Source organism: Conger conger, chromosome 15 (assembly GCF_963514075.1).
Source record: "Conger conger chromosome 15, fConCon1.1, whole genome shotgun sequence".
NCBI lineage: Eukaryota > Metazoa > Chordata > Actinopteri > Anguilliformes > Congridae > Conger > Conger conger.
The window spans coordinates 19,986,356-19,997,426 of NC_083774.1; the positions used below are offsets into that span (position 1 = coordinate 19,986,356).

At 42.0% G+C, this 11,071-nt stretch overlaps 1 protein-coding gene across 1 annotated transcript in view; it reads right to left on the reverse strand.

The window, feature by feature from the left end:
• Positions 1-10,321, reverse strand: part of tshz3b (teashirt zinc finger homeobox 3b) — a 39,478-nt gene extending 29,157 nt beyond the window's left edge. Inside the window, exon 1 of the mRNA XM_061222065.1 lies at positions 10,026-10,321. Coding sequence (XP_061078049.1) covers positions 10,026-10,065 — 40 coding nt within the window. The 5' untranslated portion in view covers positions 10,066-10,321. The remainder of the gene's footprint in view (positions 1-10,025) is intronic.
• Positions 10,322-11,071: the final 750 nt, after the last annotated feature.

An 11,071-nucleotide genomic window follows, 5' to 3' on the forward strand; every position in this document is an offset into this window, starting at 1 on the left:
TTACACTTGAAATCTTATTTCTATTACTTTTGTGTTAAATAAGACAAAATTATTGCCATGAGGTGAACCAGTTTTTACTCATTTCAAGATTTGCCAAAGAGCTAAGAATATTTTTAAGCAAAAAATAACAAGCCCTTTTCTACTTGAGAGAAAAAAAAAAGATTTTAAACAATGCTTGTTAAGACGGTGTAGTTTTGCAGTGTAGTTAAAAAATTAGTAAGCCTAACTTGTTTTATTTAAAATAAGTAGTCAACATCAACACATGACAAACAGACCAAGCAGAAAAGTTTTTAAATAATAAAAACAAGAGCAAGAACACAAAACTAAGTGGACACTCACACGTACGCACACAAATGCATGATGGGGACTAAATCTCAACCTGCACAGGTTTTGTTCTTTTTACAAAGTGCTAAACATAAAGCCTACCGTTTTACATGTGGCAAGCACATCTGCAAAATAGTACATGCATTCACAGCAATGTATTAATTTATGCAGAAAGAATATGTGATTCATTACAACTTCCTTTGTAGATAAAAGCTGCATGTTAGGACCATTTGAATTGCTCAAGGAAGTCAACACCAAGTGTGAAAGTCAATGAGGATTTACCACTCTCCACAAAAAAAACAGAAAAAGTCAGGTTCCTTTCTTCGGAATTAAAACCAGCTGTTGAACTTCCTTTAACAGCTCTGACAACAGCTTTGCCCGAAAAAGAATCTGTCTAACTCCATAACCAAATAAATAAGTTTTCACCTAAAAAAAGAAACATGTCACAGAGCAACGAGATTACTAGGAGAAAGTCAACGACCGTTTATGACGAACATTTGAAGTGTTTTCCGCAAACTCCTGTATTTTATTTTTACCCTTTTGTGGAAAAAGTGGCAAGTCAGGCCCATTATAACCGAATACTGGTCTGCTGGTATCTGGTAACAAACAAGTAGAAAGCAGAGCCATCCATCAAACGCTGTACATCCAGGCCTTCCACTCAGTCCTCGCTCCTCCAACTCTCAAGTTACAGCTTTACACGGCGAGTCTAAATAATATTCAAAATGATAAATGGCACCATAAGCCTCATATCCATCATCAATCTTTTTTTAAGAAACATCCATCTTCAATAACGTACGTTTGAATCATGTGAAACCAAGAGGACTCCGTTTCATTTACACAACCCCCAGCAAGCCGCTGGGGCCTTGAGTGAGACCTGTCAGCTTGGGCTCTCGAGTGGAGACATTCCCCTCTCCCCCCCACACACACACACACACACACACGCTCACACACACACACACGCTCACACACACACACACGCTCACACGCTCACACGCTCACACACACACGCTCACACACACACGCTCACACACACACGCTCACACACACACACGCTGCTCCCAGCAAGCAGTGTACACGCTTACGGACGGAGACGTTCTCTCTCGCAAACGAACACGACGGCGAAAAGTAGCGTGCGACTGTCCCCTCTAATCTGAAAGAATACTTTCCCACCTCACACCACACTTAAAGCTCAGGGAAAGCAGGAGCGTGAACGCTAATGGAACTCCAGAGCTGTTCTGCTTAGGCCAACCCCCCCCCACCTCTCACTCCACACAAGACCCCCCCCTTACCCCCCCCCCCCCCGCTTCCCCAAACCCAACCCCCCGCCGGGTTAACAACCTCCCATTCAGCACTGTCGTAGCCTAGGCTCCTCGCTAAGGGAAGAAGACAGCCCCTCGCACAAAACTCCAGCTCTCTCCCACTCCCTCTGTGTCTGGCAAGGCCCATTTGATAAATGACACACGTCATTCTGTCAGGAGGAAAGGGTGGGTCAGTGATGTATGACTCTGCTGAAAAGGAAATCGACTGTTTGGCATGGAGCAGCTACTCTCCACCAGGATTCAGTTTCAGGACTCCTGAAAATGAAATCTGCTCGCACTTCCCGTTCAGAGGCTGGGGCAGGCTCGCCCGAATGACCCGCCGAGCTGTCTTCTCGCTCGCTCTCCCTGCCTCCCCCATTTAAGAAACAAGAACGAGGGGGGGGGGGGAAGAAGACTAGACAAAACGAGAATAAAAAATAAAAACTCCCAAAAAAAAAAAAAAAAAAAACATGGCTCATGGTGGAGTGAACGGGTGGAAAGGGGGCGGGGGGGGGCAGCCGAATCTATCAAAGTCTACTTCGGCAACAACGATACTACTATTTCAAATAAAGTATGCAACTTAGACAAATGGTCTTAACATGGGACTGAAATCCGATCTCTGAAAATGCGTACAGTGCAGGAGGATATGGCTTTTTTCCACCAACCAGCCCCCCCCGCCCCTCCCTCCCCTCTCCTTTTTAAATGCACAACCCACGGCTTGACATCTGCAGAGTACATTTAAAGAAAAAAATGTGTCAGACGTGCGTGATCACCCCCCCACCCCCCCTTTTCATTAGCTCACTGGCAGGGTGGCACTTCTCAACCTCATTACAGAACCAGGATTTATGAAGCTGAACCCAATGGCAAAGAGAAGGCATCTGTCAATAATTGCAGGGAGCTGCACTCACATCTCAAGAAGCTTTGAAATCTCATTAAGTATGCAGTTATCAGGCATAAAGATCAAAAACATTACTCAACTCCGACAGAATCGCACGATGGAACATTAATTAGCAACAGGCCTACAGTACAAAAACAGACTTCCTCTCACACCTGCCTGGCCCCACCAAGAGGGGAAAAAACTACCCCCCCACTGCCTCCCCACTACTACCAACAATACACGCACGCACGCACGCACGCACTCACAGATACGCAGACACATACACACTCACACACCGATACATACATACATACACAGACCCATGCACACACACACACACACACACACACGCACGCAGACATAAACACAGACACACACAGACACACACACACACACACACACACACACACAGACCCATGCGCACACACACACATAGACAGACAGACAGAGATACAGACACACACGCACAGACACAAGTGCGCATGCACAAAAAAAAAAAAAAAAAAAAACACACGGACACTAACAACAGCCCCCACCCTCTGACCGCCACCACCTTCTGCTTCAGCCCACTTCCTCTTTCCTCCCTCTTATTTTCTTTCAAAAAAAAAAGAGAAAACAGGAGAAAATAATTCTCAGCATCTGAGACTGATCAAGTACATGAAACGACGAGGAGAAAAAAGATCCATTTGAGACCGTCTTGGCGGTGAGGAGAGAAAAGGAAGAAGCTGTCAGAGCGGAGAAGGATGTCAGCGCTGGCCCTGATTACCGGGGCCTATACTGTTCCCAAACCTTTCATCATGGCTGCCATCAAAAACAGTCTGTGTCACAGATGGATGACTGATGGCTGCCAGTCTCGCCGCGGCCCTGCCAAGCCTCAGCGGGCCCCTGCCGTGCTGCCGCCCTGGCAACCGCAGGCCTGACCCTGCAGCGAGAACAAACCCCAGCGACACGCCAGCCCCTCCCCACCACACACACACACACACACACACACACACACACACACACACACACGCACACACACACACACGCACACACACACACACGCACACACGCACACACACCCGCACCCGTGACCTCCCAGCCCCTGCCCCTCACCGTACGCCTCCGTACCTCCTCGACATCCTCGACATGACAACAACACAGGCAGGGATTATTCTGGGGAGCCGTATTTCACTTTACTGTGCTGCTGGGAGATATAATCCCTGTGTAGCTGCCAGACTTTGAAAACCCAAAACTGCCCCGACGCACACATCACACAAAGACCTACAGTAACACTGAGGAGGGGGAGAGAGAGGCAGAAAGAGTGAGTGAGAGAAGGGGGGAAGGAAAGAGAGAGAGGGGGTGGGAGAGAGGGAAGGAGAGAGAGAGGGGGCAGGAGAGTGATAGATAGAGAGAGAGAGAGAGAGAGAGAGAGAGAGAGAGGAAGGGGGGAGAAAGACACAGAGACAGAGAGAGACAAACTCCAGAGGATGTACAGAAAGGATTTATGCTAGATAACACACTGGCGTGAGGAACAGCAATTTGTTAAAGTGGAGTAATGTTTTACACGTACTGTTTACATACATTTATCTAGTTATGCACATGCATGTGTCAAAGGCAAAAATGATCAGAATTCTCTTTACTTTCCTATTTCCTAAAAATATTAAAATAGTTTGTATTTTTCAAGGCAACTGTTCTAGCCAGCAACCAATGAAATGTACAAGCAATAGCAGCAGTAGCTACTACAATCCACCATCATACTTTTGAGAATACTCAAAAAGTTGTAGCATATTAAATCACACCATTTAAGAGTTGACATGATTCCCTGAGCATTGGGGAAAGCACAGATAATCATTGATTAATTAAACATGAAAACCTCTTGAGACCCAGACAGGAAACAAGGGCAATCACACAATTAGACATCTTCAGACTTCCTTCATTTTAGGTGCACAGCCTAAGCATTTCATTCACAATCTGTAAAGCACCTTTTCTCAGCGTCAAACTGACTGAAACATTTTACAGTTTTGTACAGCATCCATTTTCTGAGTATTTCTGCATTTGATTATTTAATGGTGGCGCTGTGGGCCAGTGTCAATGATCACATCTAAATGTTGAGACTAAGGGAGGGTTCATTAATTAGCAAACTAGAGGATGCCTCATTTAGTTTGCTCAACATTAATTGCTTTAAAATGATAAGGCGATATCTTGTGTTTTGAGTCAGTTCACGTGGTTGGATCAGCCTTGCCTAAGAGGTAAAGGCTCTTCCCAAATTTGCGAAACACATACATTCTGCATATCCAAATTGAAATATAAGATTGTCTCTTAAAGAAATATATATTTCAGCTGCATACATTGTAAATGTGCCATTCCTTTTGTTTTGGTTACTCACATCCATTGGTAATAAAACTGCTGTTGAACCATATACTCTAAAAATATGTCAGAAATAGTACTGTAGTAGTAAAATAAACAGCTTCAAAGGTAAATTTAATTGGTTTGCATATTCAAAACAATGCTGGAATATTATCTTATCTTGCATGTAATACTATTTATGTTCTAGTTCATAAATTCCTCAAAAAAACAATACTCTGTCAATGGCATTGCCTAAAAATAAGATTATAGTATCGATGCTCTCTACAACATCGCATGTAAATGTATTGCAAATACATTTAAATACGGGTTAAAATAATTTATTCTGTTATTAAATAGCCTACATCAACTGTATGGTACTCTACGCAGATTTTTCTAAAAGGCCTTTAAAATCCGGAGCAGTAAACATGCCTGGCTTGTATTGTGTGTGCCGGATTGTCGGTGTTGCACTCTTTCTAACCCTGTTGCAGTCGCAATTCATTGCAATCTCTTCACAAAACAATCTTTGGGTACAGAGAAGAGAACAGAGAGAGACAGAGAGGAAAAATGAGGGGAGTGTGCAGCCTTGTGAGCCAATTTAAGAAATAACTGCTGATACATCAGCTATTGACTATTTCACAGCTCATGATAACGCTCAAGGCGAAACTGTGAACAAAATGACAGCATCAACCGCCTGCAATAAACTGTGGCCCGGGAGACCAAGAGAGCTCTAATTGACAGCTGTCAAGCTAATGGGAGCCATGACGGAAGATTCTGGAAAGAAAAAAAATTCTGTTTATCAACCGAGGATGCACAAGAAAGTTTCCTCCCTTTCTAGCGGTTATGTTATTTTTTTTCTCTCACTCTCGCTCTCCCTCCCTCCATCTCTTTCACACTCTCTCTTGCTCTCTTTCTCTCTCTCCTCTTTCTTTTCTTTCTCTTCCTTCTCCTCTCTTAACCCCCTTCATTGTTGTTCACTTCTTGCAGTAAAAAAGGCAGAGGACGGCCATAACTAATCGAACTGTCAGTTGGCTGCTAGGGAGAATCTCTGTTGGGGAGAGTAATGTGAGGCAGGTCTGCCGGGCCGTAATCCGGAGAAGGCCCGGGCAAAATCACCTCTTCAGGGGGGACAGACTGGAGGACTGCTGCCTACTGACCACAGCGATCGTGAGAGCAAGTGATTCACACTCCTGAGATGGCTGTACTGAGGATCAATGGGTTTATCTGAGAAAGAGCCATATCACATGCTCGAAATCCCCTCAGTGTTACAAGAGTACATATTTTCAAACTTTACGTTTGTTTACGACTGATTAATTTCATGTTCATGGTCTTTTTTTCTTCGAGAATATATTAATATATAATGGATTTTAAAGAAATGAGCCAACAATAGCTCTTGTTTACCAAAAGAAAATACTAATCCTATATATATATATATTTTTTTTTTTCCATTGTGTATTTCTGGAATCTCTGGTGCTTTGACTGAATCTGTACATACTGATGGCACATACACAATGCAATAGCCATGTTGTGTTGTCAGTGTACATCACCCATGATATATTTCTTTCAATCATCCACAATCAATCAAATACATACAAAAATCATGGATATCAGTTTGTTGGGTTCATAGTTAATTTACTTTATGTTAACCGTAACTGGATCTGTCATGAACAGAATATTTCTATAAATCATATTTAGGTTCTTCTTCACAATGCTGCTACACACATTTAATTTTATCCAGTGAAAACATTTGTAACTTTGACTGCGCTATGAAGTCTGCCATAATGAGTAACGTCAACACCATCTATCTTATCTTCCTGACCGATGCGCTTTGAAATTATTTGACTGGAATCACGTGATAAAAACGGTTTAGCACAACCATCTCAGCCAAAGACGATGTTCACGAAACATTTCCGGAATTTTCCAGCAACGTTGCCACAACATTGCAGCAACATTATGAAAATGAAATAAAAGATCATGAACCTCGGTTGCTACATACAGAAACGTTTTTTGTTTTTTTTCCTATTTAATCCAGGATGCTAAATTTTTGTTTTACTCCCCAACTGGTGATTGGTATGTTTGGCCTTGCCGACTTTTGATGCCAACAAACCAGACGTATTTTCCATAGCGTGGCCCTGAATAAATAAGGACTCTGGTGAAAACCCAGCTAGACAGAAAGAATTTGTGCACCTGCCTGTTCTTGTCCCTTCTCTTGGCCACTGCTGTTGGGGGTGCATTGTTATTATTCCACTCCCGACCATTAAAAGCACCCTAATTCCTGTGAACATGATTACCCAGGTACCCAAGCCCATTTGTCACCTGCAGCAGAAAATTGAGTTAATGCACAACTAAAGGCAAGCAGGACTGTGTAATATCAACTTGATTACATCAAACTAGCTGCAAACCTAATTCGGCTGGATGACAGTGCGCGGAGCTTGTCATCTCCAATCATTAGAGCTGTCAGGAATCCATCAGGTTTACAGCTAATTAGGTGAACACTAATGAAGCTGGCAAAACAACTTTTCTTTTTATACGGCTGAGCGGACCTTTCAGATTGGAGAAGAGGGAAAAAAGAAAGAGAGAGAGAGTGAGTGAGTGAGTGAGCCAGAGAGAAAGAGAGAGCTAGAGCAAGATTTTCTCATGAAATTCTCAAGGTTGCTAGGGACTGGATTTCCCAAAGTTCCTAATCAAGGCCCATCATCTGACATCTTTCCTTGCTCTTTCCATCACTACAAAGCAATCAATTTGTCATCACTCTTTGTGTGCCACAAAGCAGTCGTGAACCTTATAACTTGCAGCTGTGATGGCCGGCTGGAGAGGGAGCAGGGGGGGTAGAGACTGTTGGAAAAGGGGGGAAAAATTACAGGAAGTTGCTGTGTCTAAAAAAAAAAAAACTAAAAAAAAAAACCTCTCTCTCTACGCTCTTGTCTTCATCCGCCCATCAACAGAATAAATGCTTTATTTTTTCACTCTCAAATAAGAAGCCTTTCAGTCATTCGTCACCCCCATCGCACCCCACACCCCAACCGCGAGAGAGTGTCCATTAGGCAAAAGCATTTTGATATAGTAAAGCTCAGGCCAATGTATGGAAAAAAGAATGAAAGCACTCACTCTGCCAACTTCAGATTGACCATTAAAGCTATTGATGAATGTGCCTGTCAGAGAGGAGACAATTAAATCAAATATGAAACAAAGTCATTTTGACGGGTCTTTTTGATGGAGCCAACCATTCTTCCATCTCCCGATCAGACCAGTAGTTACTTTCTTTCCTTTTTTTTTTCGTTTTTAAAAAGCAATCTCTGTGCACGAGCATGAGGGAATGTGTGTGTGTGTTATTTATAAAGAAATACATGGCCAACAGGATTACAGTACACACTATTAAGTGTTTAGAACTGAACCAGAGCAGGCTGTGTGTTGAATTCAATGAATACAAAGAGCTTGACTGCTCTCTCTGACTTTGCAATCTTAAAAATACATTTGATAATGAATACAACCCTGAGCTGAACGTGACCCCGTGCAGCATGAATACAGGAGTTAATCAGCTAGTTCTGGCAAAAAATTAATTAATAACACTACTTAAAACACAAATTAAGTGCAACTAATCAAGCAATAACTATGGATGAATGAATGAATAAGCCTGTATATAATTTTCATTTTCTTTTGTATAATGTCTACACTTTGTATGACACTTAACTAGCCCTGTTCATATCACTATGGGCCTTGCATGACCTCTTTTTAATCCAAAAATCCCATTCCACTCCAACTACTTCAAAGTATGCACTATTTTGGATATGGTTATTTTTTATCTAATTTGCAAGTAGGTTTCTATCTATTAAACTTGCAAACTGTCAAAATATGAAATCTAAACCGACATATCCTACGAAAAGCACAACGAAATAAGTAGCAGCCTACATGCATACGAAAGTAATTTTGGGTCTATCTTCAACAAATACAACACAGCCTTATATATAGATATATATATATATATATATATATATATATATATATATATATATATATCTTTTCCTCATATCGTGCAGGGTAAAAGCACATTGTTTAATGTTACCGAATTGTCTAAAAGGGGCTGTTAATAAAAACTAAGTAAAAAGTGAAGAAAAAATGCAATTAAATCTGTTTTCGTGGGTCGTTGTCCGACCAGACGTGACGTCACGGACCCGGCGTTGCCATGGGGAGTGATTTATTGATGTTTATCGGGAATGAATAGATCAAAGGAGAGGCAGATGACAGGCAATCAATCAGCCGTCAAATCAAAAATGGCAATTGTCCATTAAAGCTCCTTCCAGTCCACATAGCTAGCTACTCCATTGTTGGTCGCGAAATAATCTTTAAGACCCCCCCCCCCCTCCAAAAAAAGAAAAGAAAAAATCTAACCAGAAACTAGTGAAAAGTTGACATTTTGTGATCAAATGTTTTAACAGAAATCCCCAAAACAGCAAAAGGCGAGCATCAAAGTGATTCATGACAGTCAGCTGACAGTAGAGCCCTTTTTCCTTTCGCTTCTTTATAGATCTCGAGCTAATTCATGAAGTCAATATACGAGCCCAGAGGGAAAACAGGCACTGAGGGAAGAAGGCGAATAAGGTGGCTAAACGAAGAAGACAATCAAAGCTGAAGTTCGCTTCGCAGTGTATAGATACTAGCTAGCAAACGTTAGCTAACGTTAAAAACTAGCGGGCTAGCCTTTTCCAAAAGAAGCTGTTGATTTTCGATTGATGTTAGCTAACAAATGTTAGCTACCTAGCTATCGCACAACGACACTGTTGACTCCGAAATGGGGATTAAGACTATTCAACTTCGAAGGAAGCAAACTTTATAATAAAATCATAGCGAAAGCTAACGTAGCCTAATTACGCACTTTTCTGCCGTTAACTGTGACTTGGTTAACATTAGCTACATAACTCGCTGGCTAGTTCGCTAGCTAACCTGTATTGCAGATAAGTGGTCCATGAAATTCCCAATTTCCAATAACGCATCCCCATCAAGGGAAAGAAGAAAAACTTTATAGCAACCTAGCTACCTAGCGCACCATCAAGCCAACTTCACATCCTTTCCAATTTAACGTGTAAATAAATATTCTAAAGTAGTATACACACTATAAATTGCCTTCTAAATGAAAGATGTGCGATTATTGTAGTAGTAAAATAAAACCGGGTCGAAAAACGCGAAAATCCGCACAAACGTACCTGCTGCGCGCCTGGGCGCTTGCTGTTTCCTCCGCGGCATGCTTGTTTTAGGATTTCAGAAGAGTTCTTTTTAGCCCCAGAGATTCCGAGCTGGTCCGCTCTTCTTTGATTGCGGCGCTTTCATGCACGATACCTGGGGTGTTTTCAGGAGGCTGACATAGATCGGCAGTTTTCAAACAAAAAGTCTGATACTGGAGAAAAAGGCAGATGTGAAGAGAAGGCGGAATTCTCTCCACCCCGACTTGGATATCACAGTAGGCAGACGAGTTGTACAGTGAAGAAACCTTCAGCTTCAGTGCGATCCTCTCTCCGCGTTGAAAGCTGCAACAGGCAAGCTTAAAGGAAAACGAGATGATCGCGTCACTCAAAGTCTGCAAACAGGGGCAAACATCAAGCACTGTCACTTTAACTCCTTGTGCCTCGAACGGTTAGCTGGCAATGTCATGTGGGTATCATGCATCTTCCAACCGCAGGCTAACATCGTTTTTTAACGAACAATTTGTGGATGTACACACTTATAAGACGTATGATCTTGATTAATATAAATGTTGATTATATTTCCCAAAAAGCGAAATAATACAAATATAACCATGCATGGGTACACACGTAGCCTAAATATATTTGTAGGCAACTATATAGACACAATTTCAAAGGAAAACACCGAAATTGATATTTTGAATGCATCCCATCGAAGTGCAAAGAAGCCAAGAAACTCCTTTTAAATGGCATGATACTTACTTAATCAGTTGATTGAGTACATTCTCCATGAGGAATTTGTTTCCAAAATTAACACAAGCAAAAAAGATGACTGTGTTGCTGATACCATCGCATACAATCCGAGTGACTTGCAATCCCGTTTGCGCTGAACACGAAAAAAAATCTTGAAATCTTCAACAGACTCTGGCAAAAATATTATATTTTGGACGAAATGGACAGAATTGTCTCTCACACACTGTCTGGCACGGTTATTTTGTCCGAGCGCATACAAAATCCATTGAGAACGGTCTGAATCGATGAGATATGTGCTTGATTGGGTGTCCCTTGTT